Source organism: Coturnix japonica, chromosome 4 (genome assembly GCF_054131305.1).
Source record: "Coturnix japonica strain WE chromosome 4, WE-NBRP24, whole genome shotgun sequence".
In the NCBI taxonomy this organism is placed as follows: domain Eukaryota; kingdom Metazoa; phylum Chordata; class Aves; order Galliformes; family Phasianidae; genus Coturnix; species Coturnix japonica.
The window spans coordinates 20868033-20891316 of NC_140666.1; the positions used below are offsets into that span (position 1 = coordinate 20868033).

General features: G+C 41.4%; 1 protein-coding gene across 2 annotated transcripts; it reads right to left on the bottom strand.

The window, feature by feature from the left end:
• Positions 1 to 370: 370 nt before the first annotated feature.
• Positions 371 to 23230, bottom strand: LOC107312757 (ALG13 UDP-N-acetylglucosaminyltransferase subunit). Of its 2 annotated transcripts, XM_085546193.1 has the most exons (24): positions 23053 to 23230; positions 22773 to 22856; positions 21646 to 21696; positions 20811 to 20857; positions 19880 to 19952; positions 17972 to 18053; positions 17446 to 17626; positions 16482 to 16557; positions 15617 to 15725; positions 14619 to 14683; positions 13638 to 13738; positions 12768 to 12892; positions 11812 to 12049; positions 11538 to 11651; positions 11152 to 11308; positions 9956 to 10091; positions 9592 to 9627; positions 9408 to 9463; positions 8721 to 8783; positions 8190 to 8358; positions 7002 to 7127; positions 3265 to 3305; positions 2326 to 2506; positions 371 to 1240 (listed from the first exon to the last, which is right to left on the bottom strand). In XM_085546193.1, exons 1-24 carry the CDS (start codon positions 23191 to 23193, stop codon positions 966 to 968), a joined length of 2727 nt encoding a protein of 908 aa, XP_085402319.1. In that variant the 5' UTR covers positions 23194 to 23230; the 3' UTR covers positions 371 to 965. The 2 variants fall into 2 exon arrangements, with proteins under 2 accessions (XP_085402319.1, XP_085402320.1); XM_085546194.1 differs by lacking the exon at positions 11538 to 11651.
• Between the last annotated feature and the right edge of the window lie 54 nt (positions 23231 to 23284).

The window sequence follows — 23284 nt, forward strand, 5'->3', positions numbered from 1 at the left end:
AAAACCAAGCCTTGGAAAACAGATTACTTTGCTCACTTTCTGGGACCCTGGTACCAAGCTCTTCTAACCTGCACTTGTGCGTCAGCTCATTACCCCAGGACAGGGCAATGCCACCACGCTGTCCTTGGCTGTGAGCAGACTCCAGCTGGCAGCCACCACGCGGTAATTCACATAACACATGCAGTGCAGGGTTCTGTGGAGGACAGAAACAGCTACAGCCCGCCGCTGCAGTCTCATGCTGAAAAAGCCCATGCTTTCCCATTGCAGGCAGGAGCAGCTCTCACCCTGCACAAGACAGTATTTCTTCAGTGCTGCCTGCTGGGTGACTTGCCATCATGAACAAAAAGTGCCGGTAATGAATGACCACGCATTTCCATGGGTTAGATGCTTTTATTTTGTGCTATCAGTGCTAATCAGACACCAGAACGACCACCACTCGTGCAACAGCTTTCACAAAACATTATCTTACAGATACACAACGATATACAGTAGAACAGGTCGAAGCAAAACAAGTTTTGTTTTGTGAAATCTGAACACCAACTTATCTCAAACAATTCTGTCCTCTAACCAACTCTGCACCCAATTTGTTGCTGTGGCTGTAATGGCAGCTGTGCTTGGACAAGAACCACATGTTTAAGTGCTACGGTGTACCCACTCACACAGGTACGTAATGCAACTTCCCTTAGTGACAGTATGTTTTTACACATTTTATAATGTAATCTAATACATGCATTGTGTTCCCCTGCGCTATAGTTTATGGATACTCCTCTCCTATGCTGCCTTAGATGAACTACTAAAACTTCATCCTATCAAACTCATTATCATTAGCAAGAAACACAGAATCGAACACAATCTGATCAGTCACCCCAGCCCACTGAGACAAACACTTACAAAGCAATACAAGTTAATGGAAAAAAGACATGAGAAAAACTAAGTGCAAGAAATGAGCTTACACCCTCCCAGACTTACATTCCTGGAGGCACATAAGGCACCGCAGGGTTAGGTGAGGCAACATAGCTGACTTGGTGCAGCTGTCCAGAACTTACAGCATTAGGAACTCGTGCAGAATTTCCATGTGGTGGATTTAATGAATGCCACGAACCAATATATTGATAGGCGGGTACTAAAGAGATGCAAGAGTCAAACCCTGGAGCAGATGGCTGGCTGTAGGGGTCTGACACCACCGGGTAATACACCATGCCATGGGACAGGGCTGGAGGCTCTGTGTTTTGAAAGTTACCTTAAAAAGAAAAGGATACACATTTATTACCACCTTTCACTCTTATTTATGACTTTCATCAGCATGAATGCAGCACTATTTGGTGTCCAAAAGCAAAAAATGCCTTTAGATGATAAGCAGGATCAAAAGCATCACAGGTCCCAAGTTAGACTTGAGGACAGCTTACCCAGCTTCTCACTGAAGCACATTTAAGAACTACATAACAGTATTCTCCAATGGTAAGAATTTTTTCATGAAACTCAGGTAAAGGGCTAATATGCTCTTTGCCTATTTAATCTTTGACCAGAGGGTGCTAATCTACACAACAGAACTATGCCTGATGAACAGGCTGAAGCATTATCAGCATTAAGCCTGCACGTGTCTAAGCAACAGCGCTGTTACAATGCGCTCCTTCCCAGCACTGATCATTTGCCACATTCCAGATTTTCACGAGGCAGGGATCTGACCTTCCTGACATCTTTTTCTTCATTTAACACAATCCTCTTACTGCCAAGTCTATCTACAAGCTGCCTGCACAGCTCTGTGAAGCTAAGTTTTGCTGTAGTTCTCCACACAGTAGAAGCAGCCATCAGTAAGGATTATTCAGAGGTAACTGCTCAGCACAGAGCCTAAAGCTAAGGTTTGCAGTGTCTTCCTCTGAAAAAACACTTGTGAAAGCAGCAATACTCAGGGCTTGCCGAAACTCAGTTGTCTCCTTTACCTTAAAAACAGGCATTATTTTGATATCATCATTATAAGCTTACCAGTGAGCAAGATGATATTCCTTCAACGTGATTTCAGAGTAAGTTCCCCCAAGTTGAAATTAGTTCAGTGAGTGCAAACTGAGAAAGGACTACTACTGACTACTACTTCCTTCTCATGGTTTCAAAAAGCCCTTGGCATCAGTGGCTACAAGAATGCCTCTAGTGTTATTTTAAGGAACTTAAGATAACCCATTATGATATCTGCACTATGCCCTCCCAACTTCATGCTTCCTATATGCTAAGAAGATGCAAGAAAGCAATTCCTGTGGAGCAGCTGTAGTCTGAAAGCTATTACCTCACTTTTCACAATTTCTGTATGTGGTCTTATAGTCAAATACTAACCATTTGTAGGCGCATCAAGGGGAACATGTTGGACCTCAGCTCGCCCAGCATCGTAGAGCTGAGGTACCGACTGATCCACGACATGAGCTGGCTCAGGATATGCTGAATAAGCCTCCACAGATGATGCTGGTGGCACTGGCTGTACATAGACCATGGAATGCCAGTAACTCTGGTGATAGTACTTTGAGGAGAAAAACAACAAGAAAACAAGGTCAGGCATAGAACCACATAGTCTCCATCCCTCCTCCAAATCACCAGTAGTTTCATATCAAAGACAATGATGTTATATATGAAGGAGGAAAAAAAATAAAGCACACAGTGTCAGAAAATTTGCTGTAATAGCTGCAACTACCAACTCAGTTCTATCCTGTTTTATTTCTTAAGTGGGAGTTTGCCATATTCAAGGAGATTTTTCCATTTGTTCAGCTGAAGAATCTGGCACACTGCTGCTACTCCTCAGAGTTCCAGCACTGACACTGCCCGTGACTGCTGGTGCACAGCCAACTGTTGCAGACAGTGCTCTTTAGCAGAGCAATGGTTCTCAAGGCAAAGGAATGGTGCTAACTGGTCTGAGCCGTGCATATCCTAGAGGACTCAAACCATCCATCTTCAAACAGCCTTTGATATCTCATCTAAGCAGACAAATTTTCCCAGTAGTTCCATTTTCCCCTTTACCCTCGCTGAGAGAATATTTATTCTTCATCCTTCACAAAAATCGGAGTAAACAACCAGACACACTAATGTGCTTTGCAATTTGAGTTAGAACGTTGTTCCTGACCTATACTTTAATCGCTTCCAAGCAAGCCTATATGTAATAATTGTCATCTACACAGTATGCACATTTAGCACACCTGGAAGTCTTAAATACATCAGTACACCTGTCAAGAAAAGCAGCAGTTTTTACAGGCAATTTACTGTACTCGCTTTAAAAGCACTTACTTGCAATCCCAGATTAAAATAATACTGCAAGACCTTCGTATCTGAAATTAAAGGATATGGCATTAAAGAGCAGATGAGCAAAAAGAGTTCTACACACATCCAGAACATTCTAAGTCATTTCAATAAGTAACTATCTTAGCATTATTTTTTCTTTAATGTTTTGAGGGTAAAGAATATATCTTGAGTTTAACTGGTTGTTATCAATATTGCATCTTTAAGTTAATCAAGTTAGATGTATGTACAATATACTGGACAACTTGCTCCCAGCAATCCAAGCAGCTTAAAGGAACTTTAAAAAGCATTGCCCAGCAGAACATGGCTTTCACAGTCTAAACGGTCCCAGAAGAGCGAAGCTGTTTAAAATCTTCCAGGTTTGCCACTGACAGCAGAGGAGAATCAAGCATGTTTTAAATACAGGATGCAGTACCAGAACCGTGCATAAGAAACTCATTTCTCAGTCTTAAATAATGCCTTGTCTTAAAGGCCCAGGAAGGACAGACACCTATTCCACAGCAACAGGTTAGGTCTGATTTAGTACCGAGAGGACCTGAAAAATCAAAGCAGCAAAGCAGGCGAACAACTTGAGATAAACAAGGCAGTAAGGATTTCAACTTTGGGTTATACGGAAACTCTGGAAGCGTTGCTCTCTTCTTACCACCTCTGTTCTTCCCTCAACTACAGCCTCCAAATGACTTTCCTGCTTGCTACCCAGCTACTTTGCTCACACACTTTCATAGCCCTGCTCTTCTATAGTACTGAGTATTGTTGTCTGCTGTAAGCAGGAATAAAATGGGAAATGCAAATCCCTATTTTGAAATGAATGAAGGACTGGTTCCTCTTCTGCCAATTCACACTCTTTTGCTGTTCAGCACATTGGAGAAGGCCACAATCCACTTAAACGCAAGAGAGGATCTGTGTGTGCTCTCCAAGAACAGCTAACAGCTCACTCCCAGAAGGGCTGCTGATTTGGCTCGGACATTAACCAGTTAAATATTAAAAATAACTGGAAGGCTCACGTAAATGTCAGCTTCTTAGTGTGTAGCCAAAACCGCATCTACCTTGGAAAGATGATTTTGTTAATCTGATTTTTCAATTGATTATGCAAATATATGCAAAACAAGCCTAAGAACTGAATGAAACAGCTGCTTCATAGCAGCAATGGAAGTGCAAAGGAGGAGCTGGGAAACTGAAGTGACCAACTGATAGAGGAAATACTGACATCTGGGGAGTTCTGGAACAGGAGCCAGTACAGTAGGGGACCAGTTTCTGTTTATATTCCTCTTTCAGATGTCTAGAAATCAAGTCAGTCTTCAGTATAACAAAATGACAGTGTGAAATAACAGTTGAAGCCAGAAGAAGTTAACTGCCTTGGCATGAAAATATGAAGATCACGTTAACTACTGATAAAATTTAATCTCGTGGTACAGCAGGACAAAGTTCACTGCTCAGTTGAATAGCTCAGATCAATCCTGAATGCTGCCACAGGAAAGGAGCACTCTCCAGGACACTCTAACAGCAAGCAGCCTTCTCAGCTGCTTCAAACAAGGTGAGAGTAAGATACCTAAGGTTGCTGTGTTAACAGAAGCCATTTCCCAAGCCCTAAACATCATTAAAAAGATTCAATCAACCCTGAGAACTGAAAAAAGAAACAACAAAAAGAAACTGGAGTCTATCCCCAGAAGGCCATGGCCAGCATTATGATGAGCTGAAGAGCTGCAGGCAAGGGTCTGAAGAGGTTATTAATCCACATCCACTCCAGATTCTTGTCAGTACGCTTAACACCCAATTCTCCCAAGGGCTGAAAGCCTCAGTAAAGGGCATTTAACTGAAGCAGAAGACAATTAACTCTGGTGTGTACATAGAATAATCTACAGTAGCACTACTGCAGTGGGGAAACAGCAAGTCAAATGCTCAAGACTGAAAAACAGCAACTGAGAATACCAGCAAAGGAGTTATTGCAAAACGCATTAGCAGTACCTATAAGAGAAGACCTCGAGCAGTCATGCCTTAAAGTTTTTGCATCCTGCTTACTTCCAGATCAACTGCTGGCAAAATAAACATGTTACATGGTAAATGCAACTGAAAGAATTCTTAACACTCTGGCCCAAAGCTGCTTTACAATCCAGCAGATGCAGCTACCTGAGCTGTAGATATCAGCAGTAGCTCTTCATATTATCTAAAAACCAGCCCTCCAGGATTAGTGCTTTCATGCCACTTCCACACAGGGACAATGAAACTACTTTAATGGCAGTATGTTGAATCGAGCATGAAAACAATTTGCGTTACTGAAGTATTTGCTGCTCCATCTTCAAACAGATTTCAGAATAAAAGTCAGACGCTTTCTGTTCTGAAGCAGTAAAACTCAGAACTGCCAAATATCTGAAATACAGCCAGTTCCAAGAGCACGCTGTTGGTTTGGTTTTCTTTTTCCAGGGTGATGGTGGTAAAGAAATCGAGTCAGATAGTCAGAAACTGCAGCATTCAGAATGGTGGAAAAAGGAATGCTTGGATTTTACAGACCCTATGGTTACACAGACAGTTCTTTTCCTTGTTCAACCCTGAATGAAAGGCTGTTTCTCCATAGCAGCAGCAGAGAAAGCTGTAAATTCAGGTACTTCAGCTAAAGGTAAGCCTGTTATCAGTCACAGCCTCTGTGTCTCTAGACGGCTACAGAAACACATGCAGACATTCTCCAGTCTATGGGAGGAATACATAAAAAACGTGTATTTTGGCCAGTGTGCAGAGATAGACTCAGTACAAGAACAAACATAAGCTGACAGTTTTGCACTGCTGCTCTCACGTGCAGGCTGCAGCTCATCTTTAGCTCAGCCTCAGTACTTCCAAAAACAGCCTCCCTGGGTGCTACCTGCCAAAGGAGGCAGCCACAGCCAAAGCTGTTGTACTCGCTGCAACTGTAACACACGTAAGCCCTGACTAAACACCAGCACTTATCCAGAGCATGTGTGCTCCAGCCTGAGCACGACATTATGACCAAGTGAATCTTCCCATCACAACAAGCAGGCCGAGTAACCAAATCTGCTTTTACAGTGCTTCAAAACTTTAATCCTTACGGTAGTTTGAGCCAGCGCACCATCAGAAGGCTGAGCACGGGGATATGCACAGGGAAGAAAGGATTTTCTACAGCTGCCCAAAACTACATATAGCCATGAAATTCTTTATCAGCTGAGACACTGCATCACAATAGTTTTATCTGCCTTTTGAGATGTGTGCAGTGATGTGATAGTGGCACACTTGGGCCTCAGAGCATTCCTACCTAGAGCAAAGCAAGATAACATAACATAATAATAAGCAGCACTGTCATCCTTGTATCTGAGGCACTTAACTCATAGTCAGGGACGGCAGATGGCTTGATCTTTGGGTTATTAAACAGAATTCTGCAGACTCCAGGCCTAATTTGTGTCCTGAAAGCCACAATGACAGAACAAGGGGCTATACTGATAAACTCCCAAATCAAGCTCTGCTGCTGCACTGTTTACCAAGCTATGCTGCCTGATGCAACTTTGTCTGATGCAGCAAATTGTGTTTGAGCCCAATATGAACTTACTATTCATAACTAGGATTTTTTACCGTAAGCATCCAAAATATTTTTATCCACCTGTGAGCTGCAGGGAGCCATTTCTTGTCACTACAGGTATTCTGTTCAGTTTCATAAACAACACAAGTCAGAAGCGTGCCCAAGTGCAGCAATAATAGAAAGAACAAAACATCTTCATTACCTCTTGGCAGATCACTGCCATTGGGATCACAAGAGTAAGGTGGAGGAACGGCACCAGCTTCTCCCACCTCATTAGCTGGAGGAAGAGGAGCTGAATAAATTGGGAATGGCAGTGAAGAAACTGGTACTATTAGAAAGAAACAAAAGTCAAGTTTACAATGCCTTCTTATTCAAGAAAGGAAAAAGGTAAGTTACACAGTCAGGCCTGGACTTCCTTTCAGCTCAGTGACTTTAACTTAAGTTCTCCTTAGTAATCGCTTCCCTCCCACTTTAAGAGAAGCCCAGAAGAAATTTTTAAAACCAGACAGGAAGGTTCCAATTTCAGATGCTGTTTGTCTGTTCTCAAGCTTCATATTTCAGTTAAGAACAAATGTCTCTTTTTCAATCAGTTCTTCATACTAGAAGTAGGTCAGGCTTTTCTTACATAATTATCTGTCCTAGAACAACAGGGAACAGAATACTCTGAGCCATCAAAAGCATCACTGTAAACCCACAAAAATAAGGCAATGTTCAAGATGTATCAGGCAAAAGTTTGGTTTGTAGACAAATTTCTGTTGAATATTTATTAGGTGGCCCACATCTCTAGAACACCAGCAGGTTCCTCATAAAGGCGCCATCAAATAGACAGCTTACAGAGAACTGCGCTGACTGAACTCTCAAGTGGGGAAAAAAAATAAATTGAAATGTGGAAGGAGGGTTTTTTTCCTCGTGCCAAACAAAGAGCTACAGAAGCCATGAAAAATCCTCTTTGTAAAGAGTGAAAGTCTTTTTCTTAAGACAGACATCTCACAAAGTGAACTGGATTCAATGCTTGAGCTCATGGCTCTTCTGGAAGGTGTAATAAAACCCTGAGACTTGCACCAGTAGCCCAACATACTGGAAATTAATCATACAGAACACAGAAAAGCAATGATGAACTTGCCTTTAAAAAGGAACCTGCTAGTGAAGGATAAAGACAGGTGGGGCGAGGGAAACAGCCCCAGAGCAGACTTCCAATTCCCACGCAAATTCAGAGGCAAGCATCCCCTTCAAAGCATGGAAACATGAAGTCGTCATCATCAGTAGCAGTAACCTCATCGCCAAGTCACTTTCCACATTTGTTTTGGATACACAGAAAGGAAGTGGAAGGGAAAAAGGCAACTGAAAGCTCAGACCATCCAAGACCAAAGCCTTAGCATGCACACCCTACCTGGCCTCCCTATAGAAGGGGGAGAGACTAGAACTGGTTGAATTGCTGTTTGTGGGGGAACTGCTGTTGTGACACTGGCTTGTGTGGAGGCAGAATTTGAGGAGAAGACTGTAGGTGGAGCAGCATTAACACCTGCAGAGGTAGCAATTACTGCGGAGTTCACCATCACCTGCAAAAGAGTCAAGAGCATTCAGTACCGTACCTCTACAGCTGGCTTTGTCAACAACCATGGAAACATCACAGATTTAAGAAATTCTCACTTCACAAAAACACATTTTGGAAGTTCTAGTTGTAAAGACACCTACCTATCCAAGTTCTCTAAAAATTGGCTTGAAAAATACCAACCTAAAAATAACAGTAAGTTGCAGGAACTTGCAAATGCATCTTTCCACCCTTCCATTATGCTTTATTTATGGAGGATAATATTCTCTCTTACGTGGTTTTGTTACAAAGAAAGAATAAAATCCCAAACAGGCCAAACACAGCAGTCATCTCTCCAAAGAGCTTCCACAATAACGTACTACACACTACCTTCTGGGGATAGCCGTAGGAAGCCACTCCATCTTGAGGTGACACGGACACTGGCCCTTCTTCCTGCAGGGATTCCCAAGCACACAACGTTCCATTTTAGAAGCAGAGAAGTAACAACACCTCAAACACTGGATTTCTAAGAATCTCCCAATTATGAACTACTCATGCACTAAGCTTCTTTTGTAACTCACGAAAGATCAGTTTTATTCTGACATGCACAGGACAGCCTCTCACACCCACTGTAGTTCAGCAAGTGAATGGAGAACTTGAGAATTAGCCACTGACTGGTTTCAGATAAGAAAATTCAATGTCAGTTCCATCAATGGTGACATCTTTCCCATCACACATTAGTGGAATAAAACTAGTACACAACTTGAAGAGTGGCATGGCAAAAGCAAGTGCTTTTTGGAACAGAAAAGGAAGAAAAGTAAACAGTGCTCAGACAGTTTGCAGAAGAGAAAGATGGAAAGTACAGTTTAGATGTACTTGCAGACCCAGACAAAAACCCTCACGGTTTACAAAGAGAGGGAGATGGGGGGAGGAATACAGAAGTGAAACTATCAGTCCTTTGTGCCAAAATCAGCTTCTGACCTACTGTGGTAAGCCTGGGTCCACAGACAGTTTTCAATAACAATGCTGCACACACCTGAAGATTACAAATCTGAACAGGCAGGGACTAACACTTACCAAGTTTGCTGTAGGCTCTGCTGAATGAAACACTGCTGCAGTTTCACAGTCTGGATCTGAAAGACATGGGAAAAGTTAATAAAAAAACTACAGCACTACATCTAATTGTTCAGAAACTTTAAAACACGTTGTAATGGGTGCATCCACCAAATGAAGTATCAGTAAAACCTAACATTTTATTTACCTGGAGGTGCATACAGATATTCATCATGAAATTTCCCTAGAAAGGAAAGAACAGAAAGCTCTGATTCCAGAAAAGTAGAAGTTAAAGCTGAAGTTACTGAAATTGTATTTCACTGCATTAATTAACTGAACTGCTTTCAGTATCATCTTGTTTTGTGCAGGAAAATAGTAAGATCCAAGATCTTTTTCTTCCCCATTTTACTATTCCAGCAATATCAAGGTTGCTATTGCCAAGTCTACATCACACAGCAGTTTGCCTTGCTGCAAACCCATGTTATCAAAACAGCGATGTTCTGGCAAGCTTTAACAGAACAGTGACTTTATTTGAAAATCAGACAAAGATAATTAACTCTTTAAGAACTCACCATTTTCACTCGTTTCTTCTACATCTTCCTCTGAGGGATTCAGGGTCTGCTTGTTGGCTGGAACTGAGTTGGGGCCTCTTCTAGCTACCCAAAAACCTGCTGGACTGTGAACAATTGCAGTAGGGCTACCCTGGCCCTGAAAAGCAAAACAAGAATCGTGCATCCATAAATAGCTCAAGACTTTCCAGGTTTAATGCACACACTAACAGAAACAGGCTGGAAGACCAAGCCTGCTGTAACCAAAGCTTACTAGAACTCAGTCCTTCCATCCATCTCTTTGCAGCCTGTATGCAGTAGATCAGGTGGACATATTGCACCTTTCATTCTGCTTCACACCCAGTGCAAAATTTATTTTTGAAGACCTACAGTTGTCTTATATGAAAGGGTCAAGACACAGCTTAGCAATGGGGATGAAAAAACAAGCTAGAGATCTATCCCGATTTAATGGGAGGGGGAATGGGGAAGGAAAAGGAGTATTACAAGATAACGCCCCTACTCCTTAACAGCCTTGGAAGAAATAAGAGCAAATATCACATGCTTAATACAAGCAGATGAATAAACAAAGGCTGCTGAAAGAACCCTGAGCAGATTCACTCTCTCATTTAAACACAAGTGTAACTTGTACTAAGCTTACATAAAAATTGAAAGATGATTGATTTCACTGTTTAAAAATGTATTAGATTGAAGATGAAAGAAGCACACTATGAAGCCTGTTTTAAAAGAAGCTAGATTTGAATTTTTCTCTCATTTCTGTAGCAGAAAAAAACCAACAGTTTCAGAAACGTTACAGCAAAACATCTCAACTTATAACAATTATCCAGGCTATCAACTGTACAGCTCATGAAACTGGTTACTCAAACCACAGATTAGGAGTGCAGCAGAACAACTGAAGTACTAACTCCCACAGTATTTATAATCAGACAGACACTGATAGTAGGAAGGAATTTTTTCTCCCCTAAACCTCATTTTCAGATTGCCGTGGGAAGTAAAAATATGGCCCCACCTTTATTAAAACATACTGAAGAGAAAATAAAACAAACACTGCTGGACAGAAAGAGGGACAAGCCTAGAAACATGGATACTTTACCCAGAGCCTACAGATCTACTCCAATTTTAGCCTTCCCTTCCCCTACAACATACTTAATGCTAAAGCTCATTCCAAGAAATGAACAACATACTCATCATTCATAACTTACTGCTAAGGCAGGAAAAGAAGTTTCATTCCCTTCTTCAATTTCATAGAAAGTTATTGTTTCTTCTGATCCTTGAGGCTCTTCTCCATTCTCTGGTACAAACCCATACTGACATTCCTTATTCACACACTGCATCTGACGGCGGCTACGGCTGTATGAACTTTAAGAAAAAGAGAGAAAGAAGGTTAAGAATCACTGCTACCTGCTGCTACCTGGATTTTCACCTTAGTTTTGCTGCTCAATTTAACTCTCTTGTTTGGAAAGGCACAATAATCTCAGTGTTCAATACTGTGTCGTTAACAATCCACTCAGCCCTCTACATCCCTCTCCCACCACCCTCAAAATCTCTTTTAGTAGAACATTCTGTGAAGAGGTTTGTATTCACTTACCGTGACCTGCAGGAGAAACTGTCATAGTTCTGATAGCATCTCTTTCCTGGACTGGGGTAGAATGCTATTTGAGGGCCAACCATGTTGTGCCTGTTTATAAATCGGGCAGATCCCCTAAGTTTAAAGGGCAAAAGGTGCAATTACCAGGAAGTGCCTCTCAGATGGAACTCTTCTATAGTTTTATCTATTAAATAGCACAAGCTCTCTCCTAACTAATCCACGGCAAGAACAGAGAACAAGCAGTAACCTCAGATAAGTTTTCAAGGCTTCATACCTCGTCATTCCAAATCCACGGTTATGCCTCTGGGGAGGATTCGGAGGATGATAGGGTCCATAAGGTGCCATGTTTCCAGCACCCTGCGAGCAGTGAACTGGAGGAGAGCGCCCTGGGGGAACACCATGCTGCAGCCGGGGCGGGAGAACTGGCTGACCCCTACTATAAGCCATTGCCATAAAGACTTCCTTTCCACGAACTTTCTTAAGCAATCTCTTCCGTGTTTTCACATCCATTTCTGCAGTTTCAGTTAAGGACAGAAAACACAGGTTTATATTTTAAGCAGCTTACTCTAGAGCTATGTTTTCTTTCTATCATTTGAGAAGAGTCATTATTTGGATGTATGAAAGAGAAACAACAGCCTACTCCACAGCAGGGAGGAAGTATCCAAAACACACAAACTTCCTATCTTTATTTTGAAGAACTTATCATGCATTCTGAACAGCAAGCAGAATACAAGCATCTCACTCCCATGAACACCTTCCCAGTTTCAACTGATGAAACAAGTATTTGCAGTTTTAAAGCGTCCTCACAAAGGCTACATTTATTCCAACACTATGGAATAACCACTATCTAAATCAAACACAGTCCCTGTTTACTGCAACAGCAAAACTCTAGTCCTTCCACACACCTCTTCTAAGGCCAAATCACACACACTTTTTGGTTTGCAGATCTAATCTTCATAAATGGTTCTCAAATGTCAAAATTATTCTCAAAATTCTGAGCAACATGAACCTTACTATGTACTTTCATGGGATTTGCTATTTTACATAGGGAAATTCATCCTTCTGTGTGAAGCAGCACTTTACATGAAGTCCTTGTCACAAGTGGATTTTATATCACAGGCCAAGTTTAAGTCACTTTCGTCATCCAAAGACTGGTATTGCTAAAATTCATCTTTCCCTGTCCTACCTCTCCCCAAAGGGAAGGAACACCTCTGGAAAACTTGTACAAACCTATTCCTGAGAAGTATCCACCACCTTTCTGATAGCTTCCTCCTTTTCGGCTGGGAACCACATTCCAAGCAAGGACAGGTGCTACTTGTGTCACTGGTTTTAAGCTTGCCAAAGGAACAGTATGCCTATGTGAAAAACACTCATGTTAGCAGCACTGCAAGAATATACTACGTGCAGGAACACAGCAACATATGCTGAAGTAACACTACAAAAAAGAAAACAAAAAAAGGCAAAATTGTTGACTATAGAGCGCTTTGGGGGAATAAAATTATCTTGTTCTCTGCACGTATTACTGTTACTTGCATATTCTGTACATTAGAAAAGGTAAGGTAGGATTCAGTCCCAGTGCTAGTGACTTCACAAATCAAGCCCCTTTCCCCTGCACTGGTATGCCTTCAGAAGTCTATCTGGAAGCAGTTAACGAGACAGAATCTCTGCAACATGTAGATAAGCCTAACTGCAGATTTGGAGAAAGGCAAATGCTTTGAACAGCAATGTGGTGAATGTGATGAGACTCATCATAAACATACATTATTTTTTGAGATTACAACATAAAAGCTTCAGAAACTGGTAGCAGAGAGTAATTTGCTATCCAGGAGTTATGCCCGATCTGCAAAGATTCTTGAGAAGAACAAGACTTAACAAAAACCATTATGATGCTTTATGTGATTACAAACAAGAGAAAAATTGTCCTACATCATCTTAGTTGGAAAGTGATAATCAGCAAGGAAGCAAATCTCCACATTTTATTTCAAAGCCTCCTTTCTCCTTTATTCTCGAAGTATCTTAACAACCCTATCTTAACCATCTGTGACTACACAGACTCCACTATAAAAAGTTCAGACTTGAAACCCACACCAGATTGCTTACTTTTCTGCCAGCTCCTCAATGAAAACAGTCACCGTGTTGCTATCCTGCCCAACTTCCTGGATATGAGCATTGTAATACTTACCTCCAGGATCCAGACGCACCTAGAGGGAGAACAAGAGAAGCTCTGAAAAAAACCTAACTGTATCAGGGACCAAATACTGTCTACAAACCACTAACAGCAAAGTTCCTAGCTCCTAGATGATTTCACGTTACGAGATGGGCCAGGAACATCAAACACTAACAGACCAGGCAAGATAGCTTTAAGAAAGGAAGGAAAAGAAACAGTCTTGCAAGCAATGCGTAAACTACTGTAAAACAGGCTTAAGAAGATGGATTCCTGCCTTCTAACTTACTTTCACACACCGTGTCAACCAGATAAGTAGCAAGGAGGACCACTACGTAAGACCTGGAGGAGAACAAAATATAAAGCAGGAAAGCTCCAGTGAGCTAGAAGGGAGTCACTAAATGAGTTATCAGCACCACCTCAAAGTGATCTCGACGTACATCTTCACTAAATACAATAGGGGAACAAAAGAAAAGCTGACTTTGATTTCAGCATTTCCTGGCCACTCCTCACCCTCTCTTCCCTCTCAGTTACTTAAAAGAAACCTGCTATGTTTTACCACTGAGAAGCAGAAGACTGGACAGACTTGCTGGTGACTCCCAGTGAAAATCTAATGGACAGCAACCTCAGTTTTGCACACGCTTTGCATTTTGAGCTCCAGTCCAGAACCTCAGCACTCACATTATTTGTATCACTGGTTCTCAATGAATTTCCAAGTAGCTTTTCATTCATGCCCAATGTTTAAAGAAAGACCTTAAGAAAGAAATTTAATGAAAAACTAAAATCTGATTAATAGTTACGAGGAAGAAAATGAGAAAAGCCCTGGCAGATTCTATGAAGTCATTTCACAGCTTACCATACTCTATTTGAAGTAGTTTTAGTAATTTACCACAACTGAATCTCCTTTGAGTACTAACCTGACACTTGTCTCCTAAATAGTACTGTCTCCCCGCAAACACCATGTAGTCAGTTTTTTGAAGCTCTAAAAACAAATGAATAAATAAATAAAAAGGAAAAAGCCTATAAAATACCATTCTTTCTTCAAGTACCCTATAAGTACTTCGTGATGGCACCCAACTCCTAATTACAGGCCAACTGTGTTAACATTCCCTACGAATACATCAGCATTCCTCATAGTAACGATAAAGTAACTCTAGTTGTTCTTAGACCATAACTACCTAAGTCACAGGAGATAAACAATATCCAGCTGATGAAGTAGTAGACCTACTTACTGCAATGCTTGTGCCCTTCATGATGGTACTGTGTTAATCCAGCATTTAATACCAATCTTAAGTACAGCGGACTTGTCTCACCAGAGTACTGGTAACACTTGGCCAAAAGGAAACGTTACCCAGGAAAAAACAGCAACCATTGAAGCTACAAAGACCATGAAAGCTCTCTAGGATGCTCAAGCCCAGGAAAGCTGGGAAGCAAGAAAACACTCATTTCACATGACATATCTCACTGCTAAAGTTGAGACTTTCATTACAATAGAACACTGAATCTAAAATAGTGCTTTAGGAATTCTCAGGCATACCATTAAAAATAAATAACTGTCGGCTCAAATTTGGATGACTCCCAGCACAATGAAATAGTAACACAGAACTCTGCTCCGCACTCTGCTTTGAGTCCTGGTATTTCCTACATTATAGTCATTAAGCATCAGGTGTCAGATTTTTAGCAACCTTATAGTCATTATACAGCATCAAGAACAGGACTTGGTATTTTGAAATGAAACCAAGAAATAGCTACTAGTAAGAGGATGTATTGCCTACAAATATCAACTGGATTAACCAGTATTCTTCACACCTCAGCTGAACTAAAAGAAGGTGTCAAAAGCATCAGATCCATATATTCAGTACTGAGCTCACTGCAGAAATATTGGATTTGTGGATTTTTTTTAATTTAAAGATACCTTTTCTGCTGTCCAGCCAAACATCAAACTCCACATTTCGATAGATCTCTGGATCCAAAGCCTTTAGCACTTTGTAGGGGAAAGGCATTTTCGAGGAATTTTCTGGAGTCTAAGAAGAAAGAATTGAAATGGACTATAACTTACAAGCACATTTAAAATGTTCAGCATACTCTCTATTCTACCAACAGCTATGGACCATTTTAAGACACACACAAATTCCCCAAACTTTCACTTCTACTGTATTTGCCTAAAGAATAAAGCCCAAGAATATGAAGATGAATTCAGGAATTAGGGATTGTTCAGCTCAGAAGCTAAGCCGACAGACCACAGAAAGATCAAAAAGAGGCTTAAGAGTAACACTCGGCATTCCTTCAATTCTTTTGGAGTGAAACTAGTTAGACCAATGAAGCCATGACCTCTCCAATTGGTGGGAATTCCAGTTGCTCCATCTGGAAACAGGCCTCTAAAGAGTTTTCTTAAAACCTGTTCCAAAGATATTTACACTATGCTCAAAATGAAAGCAGACTGATTTAAACCACTTCTCAGACAAGCAAAGAACAGACCAGGAAGCATCTGTTGAACTTAATTTCTGGAGCAGAAAAAAAAAATCCAACAAATCAAAACATCAGCTATAAAAGAACAAGAGATCCTCAGAAAGGGGTAAGGCTTATCCAATTCAACAAAAACTGACAAAAATCAAACGACAGGCAGACAGAAGGAAAAAAGGGAAAAAAACCAAATTGCTTTCAGAAAGTTATTTTTAAGTAGAAACGTTACCCCAACATGGGAAACATTCTGCAACAACAGGAGGAGAAAACACAAAACACCCAACCTCACACAAGAAATTCTTCCCTAATTGCCAAACCTTTGCTTCTTCAGTGCCTTGTCTGAACTTATCTTCCACTGGATTGTCAGCATCATTGCCTTCCCAGTCATCACCTCTAAACAATTTAAAATAAGATTACAAAAGATTCAATGTATAATTACTAAGAACGGTTAAAATAACTAATTTTTCACAAAATCTGAAAAAAAAAAAAAAAAAAGCACCATAGTGCCATCAAGTGGCAGATCTTGCCTGAAAAAAAGGCTGTAAGGGAGCTCAGAACAAGTCTTCTCCGAGCTATAAGAACGTGACCTTTGCCACCCCCCGAACCTACCCCCTAACAATAGCTCCTATTTGCATTTGGAAAGGATGAAGATAACCCCACTGAATAGATTTGAATTCTCACACTGCTGAGTATTACAGCACTCTACTCCAGGCACTACAAAGCCAACATCACCTGAAAACTAACTACTAACAGATACACTATGCCTAAAGCCTTTGCAGTGACTGATTAAAGAATACCAAGGTTTTCAGTAGGTATGCTCGCTTCTTCCCCTCGCTCCAAGCGATGCAACAGATTTCAACGGTGCCCCCATTTAATTGTCCATATGGAGTACAATTCAATTAAGGAAAAAAGAGTTAATTTTCTCAATAAACTATTGCCTATACAAAGCTAAAGGAGGCTAGGAAGTTTCTCACCAAGAGTACTCTGGTGACAAAGGCAACCATTTTATTTACAAACATTCATTTTACAAAGTTGCATGCAAATATAACACAGCCAGTAGCCCAATTCCATGGCAACTCTGAGCTCTAAAGAAAGTACACTGCCTCTTCCACAACACACTTCAGCTTTAAGCCTGTGCCATGCAACACTAAGAAATTTAGTACCCCTCGGACATTCAAAGGAACTTGGAGAAATCAGCTAACTAACTGCCCTTAGCAAGGTTTTAAACTTTGTTTATTTCACCGTTTCCCTGCTACCATACACCCCCTCATCAAATACTACCTCTTTCCTGATGGATTTCTGGGTACTTTTTCATGAAGACAACCGAAGCTCGTATCCTCACTTTCTAGACAGCCACTGTTTCTGTTCTTCTTGGAACCACTTCGAAACATCTCAACTGCAGACCTTAATTCCTCCTCATCCACGAGGAACACGTCTTTGTACAGGATCTCGTATAACACAGCTGGACAAACCAAGACAAAGGTCTAAACAAATTAACATCAGATGCACAACAGCTCTGATTTTTAAGGTAAATGTACCTTCAGGTAATATCTACTGTTACAAGATACTACAAATACTAAATTTAATTGAGGACCATAAAATTCATGTGAGAAGGGACACATGGAGGGCATTTGGTTCATTACCCTACTTGACAGATAGGCATACTGTGTACAATAATGCACAAAAAATGAGCCTCCATCTCTTGCCCTCAACATCTCTGGAAACCAGAGTAAGCACTGCATATAAACATGCAAAAACACACAGTTCTTCTTCATAATAAAACAAAATACAATAATTTCAAATTTACCCTGGCAAATAGCAGCATTTGCTTGAAACTGTTTTGTATATACAGAGTCATAATGGCCATTGCCAGAACAGCACAGTAGTATCTGGAAAAATGAAGAAGAAAAACTTTAAGGATGGAATGACATAAATCCTAATACTTCTTACTTGAATATTCTAGCTCTAGGCAATGCTACTTCATTCTATAGCCAAGGTGAACTTAAGAAAACAGTAAATCTTCTAAAGATACATATGAAAGAGCTGTAAAATCAGTTTAAAACTGGAGTTTATGGATTTATTTACGAGCTTTATGTCTACTATATAAACATAAAACATTCTTTTATATATCACAGTGCATTAAAAGTATTTGTTTCCAGTTCAACTCTGAAACCATCAATTGCTCAAGAGATAAAACAGCATTTGTAATTGCCATAAATTAAGTTACCATTTAAAACTACCATTAAAACACAAGCCATCCAATGCCGAATCTATGACGTACACTGTGTGAGCATCGAAGACAAACATCTCCATGGGATGAACCAGAAGAACACCTGCTGCTCTAGCCCTCAATACATTTTAATAAGCTTTGCTCGTACCAGTCAGTATTACACTGCAGAACTTTGAGAAGCTGCATGCTTTCCACAACACACGCATTGATACACAGAGTAGATGCATGCTATCACATCCTATCTCAGCACAAGACCATTAATAGGTAACTACAACTGGCAACAGCCCTTACACAGTTGTTGTAAGCACAGTGCCAGAAAGGATGCCTCCAGCCACCCAGTAGGAGCCAAGATACCAGGGCTCTTAATTCCATATGCCTTATGTTCTAGCAACACAGTCTCTCATCTCATGGTGAAATATGTAACACCAGAAAGAATTGTAGTGTAGTCGAACAGCAGGTAACTCTTAACAAAAGCCCTGGTGGTAAAACCCTTGAGGACAAATGCTCATTTAGACCACGCTGCTTGATTTTTAAACTTAGTGGATTTTGGAGTTAGGTTAAGCCATGCAGAGGAAAAAAATGCATTTTAGGTGCAAGTGAAGCCCGTATAAAGATAACATTATTAGCCAAAAACAGAAGAGCTAAAGCTGCACAGATTTCAGAACAGGCTCACCATTTCAGCAAACATAATAGCCCATCCAGAAATCTACTCTGCAGCAACTTCACTGGCAGCACACTTGAGCTATTCACATAATTGCAAGGGCACATCTATATAACTCCAGAAAAAAAGCAAGAGGGGTCAGATGGGATGTAATACAGAGCGTTTCTTGTATAAGTTCCTTTTTTTTTTTTTAAGCTATTCCATTAGCCCCTTCCTAATGGGACTCTATCTGTATGTCAGCTGAATTAGTCGACTTGTTACATTAACCCATTTCTGTCGACATCCCCTCTTCAGGAAGAAAACCTCCACATCTCAGCTGACTTTTAGATGAGAGGCACCAGGACTGGGGAGAATGCCTTCTCACATAAGCTATATTCAGCATGTACACTATACTTAGTGTATATTTCATTCTGCTCTTCAGAAACTCAACCAGGATATCTCATTGTATCTAGTCACATCAGCCCAATTACCACTAGGAAGCGTTTTCACTCAGAAAAATGAAACAGTGTTCTGGAATTATGATGTTACCTCTTCTCATTAAAATCAGACTCATTTCCAACAACGAGCTGTAGTTATAAATAGATCAACAGGGGAACAGCACACAATCCACTGTCAGTAGCAAAGCTACTACAATTTGATTAACTCTTGTGCAAAAGCTGTGCTTTTGCTGTGAGTAGAAAGCCAGCTTAGGGAGCCTGTTCTTGAATGCACAAGCAAAGACTGAGTTTGAGCACAATTCCAGTGGCAAGTTTTCACAACTAAGCAGGACCAAAGGAATCTAGGAGTCAGGGGTAGGGGTAAGAAATCGCCTCAGTTCTCCTCACCTTGTCTTCAAAGCCATTGTCTGTAGCATAAGTGGGTGGCCTTCCAGGGTGCCGGTACAGAATAAAGTCTCGACTAGGTAAGCAGAGGAAAAACAAGTCTTGAAAGAATGCACTTTTAGAACTGTATTACAATGAGGGCTGAAAGGAGCAGTCTGGATATTCCATTGTTTCTTTACAGAGAAACACTCAAGCAGAACATTTTCCCTGATAAATGAGTGCTATCATAAAGCAATAGCTAGATGAGCAAATCATACTCATCTTGTGGAAAAGCACCTGGAAAGAACAGCTACATCTAATCACATACTATTACACATATCGTATTAGATCAAGTACTTATGTTAATGGCAGGGTGCCTAACCAGTAAAACAAATTCAGATGATTCCATCACCCTTTAGAAGGATTACAACGTCAATACAGGAAACCAGTTAAGCCTTGCAAAAGATCCATTTGCCCTTTCAGTAAGGAAACAGAACCAGTCTGCAAAGAACGTGTTCTTCCTTCCCTGATCATTGGAAATCATCGTGCATGTACAGGGACAGCAGCATTCGTCTTTAACAAGACCACCAGCACTTGTGCAGGCTTATGCTGCCCTTGAAGAAAGCAGTAAGCTTCTACTACACAGAACTCCTACCTCTTTCACCAGCCCTCCATTCTTCAACTACTGAAAGGCAACACTTCACTGAGTTTAACACTAGTGAAAGAATAACAAACACTGCTGGAAACTAACCTGCCCCTTAATGCACAGTATTAGAACTGGAGCCTGTGACGGCACTATTTGCAAGTTAACTCAATTAACTCCTTTAGGGTTGCATTCTTACTATGTTTCACAAATGAGCGCTCCAGCAACAAACAAAAGGTTATGGGGAAAATAGCTGGAACTCAAACCAATTCACAGTACAAAACAAAATGAAACTTAAAAAGAAAGACTTACTTGTAGATCACCGATAAAGCACTTATTTCCAGCTGGCCAGCACTTTCCTATGTGGGATTAGGAGATGACAAGAGGTAGCAGAGCCATCTTCAACACTAGGACCTCTATACTAGCTCTCCATAGTATTGAAACAATTAAATTTAGTTTAGATAACCTTATTCAGATAAATTCCATTAGATAAAGAAAATAAAGAATGGACTGAGAGTTGAGACATTAGAATTCCCGGAAATATATATATATATATATTTCTCCAATGTGGAATGACCACAGCTACCAAACCAATGGCTAAAGATAGTGCTACTTTTGGCAGCAACTCTTAATGACATCACTTAAGAATCATGGGATTTTTGTGGGGTTTTTTAGGGCTTGCTTTAATTAAACTTTTTTTTTTTTAAATTTTTTTTTAAATAAGCATTGTTTCAGAGACTGCGGCATTCACCACAGTTTCTAGTTTAAGAGTATCAAGAAACAAGAATTAGAACTGTACATTTCAAGCCTGAGGGTAAAGAAGAAAAAAGGAATCACAGAGTCCAATAAACACATATGATATGGTATACAGCCCATACTGCAGCTACAAATAAAGCCTACAAACAGGCCTCAGCTTTATTTTCTAGTCTGCACAGATAGCTTCTCTGCACCCACACAAATTCACCACTAAAACAGATACATACACACACGAACGTTCATTGCAAAAACATAATATTCTCTATGGAAATAAACCTCCAGGACTGAGGTCTATCTAGCAAAAAACAAACAGTACTGAAAACATTCAACTATTTCCCTGTTCTGGTCACCTCAGATTTTAATATCTATGCAAGTGCTGGATCATTCTTACCTTTGGATCTCCCAGTCGTTCAAGGTATTTCTCAAATGATCCCTCCACATACTTTTAAGAAAAGCAAAGAAGAATATAAGGATTTAAGCAAATTAAACAAACAAACAAAAAACTTTAGATCTGAACACTTTGTCAAACAAACATCATCACTGGCTGTTGAACAGGACATCCACCACGGGCTGAGAGCAGGGGAATGCAGACAGCAAACACAACACTGTCCTCCCAAGTCCTATCACTTCGGGCTGATAGGACTATTCTACCTGGGAATTATTCAGCTGTTCCCCACATCGGGGTATGGGGACGATTTGGATGTATCAGGGTGGAGATAACAAGTCCTCAGAAACTTAAGAACTGAGTCTGAATAACACCCTGCAATTCATTTCCCTCCTAGTTTAAGCACTAAAACTGACTGAAGAGAAAGAAATAAAAACCCACAAGCCTACAACTGCACAACCCAAGACATATCTCAGCTGTTCTATATTCGTTTCTCAGCACCTGAATTGTGGAAGCATTAATTAAAAAGCCTCAGCTGCAGGCAGGTGCCTCCCCGGCCGAGGGGTGGCTGTAAGCAAGCAAGGCACAGAATGTAAGGCACGTTAGAGAAGTTGCTGTAAAGATTCTGAGAATCATGAAAAGAAAGCTGCTCTGCAGAGGACCAAAGCTCACTGCACATGACTTCTGCTTCCAAGGGAAACCTGGAACCCTGTCCCAGCCCAGGACACCACCAGGACTACGAGCTCTCTCCTGCTGACATCTGTAGGTGCTCTGTGGATAAAGCCTCTCTACGACTAGCAGCATCTCAACGTTGTTAGGATTGTGACAGTTCTACAGGTTTCTCATATAATTAATTCTACGTTACTTGCGCCACACGAGTAACTGGTACCCTCCGGTCACTGAATGAGAAGTCCAGCTATTAGCAGCTTTATGATTTCAGCAGGTCCAGCTCCACGAGGTAACACGGAACACTCCCCAGCCGCTCCGGGCTGAGGGCAGCACCCGCTGATACTCCCCGCCTCACAGCACGGGTATACGGGGGTGTTCATGGCCAACTCCCCCGCTATTTCCAATGTACGTACGGGGAAAAGCACAAAAACGAGACAAACCCCACCAGAACAACCAGTACTTACGGATTCAAAGTTCCGCTGGTTTTGCCTCATAAACGAGACGCAAGCTCTCCTCACCTCCATGTGATGAATTTGGCACAAGAACAGCTGGAAAACAACGTTAATGTGAGAACGAAGGAGAAAGTTGCGGAGCCCACTTAACGCTGGACGCCGGGGTCGCTTCCCCCGCCGCTCTCTAAGGCCGGCAGCGCCGGTCGCACCTGGGGACGGGGCGGCCCCACAAGCGCTCCCTCCCGGGGAGCATCTCCCCCCTGAGCCGACCCCGGCCCGCCGAGGGCCCCACCTGCTCCGAGATGGCTCTGAAGAGGCAGGAGGCGTCCTTAGCCGTCAGCTTGCGGTACAGGCCGAGACTACCCAGGTACTCGTCCATAGTCACCTCGCTGAGCGACTTCTGCCCGAAGTACTTCTTCCAGCCCTTGTGCATCGTGCCGGCCGGCCAGCGGGGCCGAGGCTCCTCCCATAGCACTGGGGGTGCAGCCGGCTGCCAATGAGGGTCGACGCTCGGCGCGCCCAGG

What these genes read in the sequence shown, in the direction of transcription:
- LOC107312757 (XM_085546193.1), bottom strand. Translation starts at nt 23,193, where the DNA reads ATGCACAAGGGCTGGAAGAAGTACTTCGGGCAGAAGTCGCTCAGCGAG. An exon ending in ATTGAGGAGCTGGCAGAAAA is followed by an intron (nt 12,893 to 13,637) that starts GTAAGCAATCTG and finishes TTTTTCACATAG; the next exon opens with GCATACTGTTCCTTTGGCAA. An exon ending in CGTGGATTTGGAATGACGAG is followed by an intron (nt 11,652 to 11,811) that starts GTATGAAGCCTT and finishes CTTTAAACTTAG; the next exon opens with GGGATCTGCCCGATTTATAA.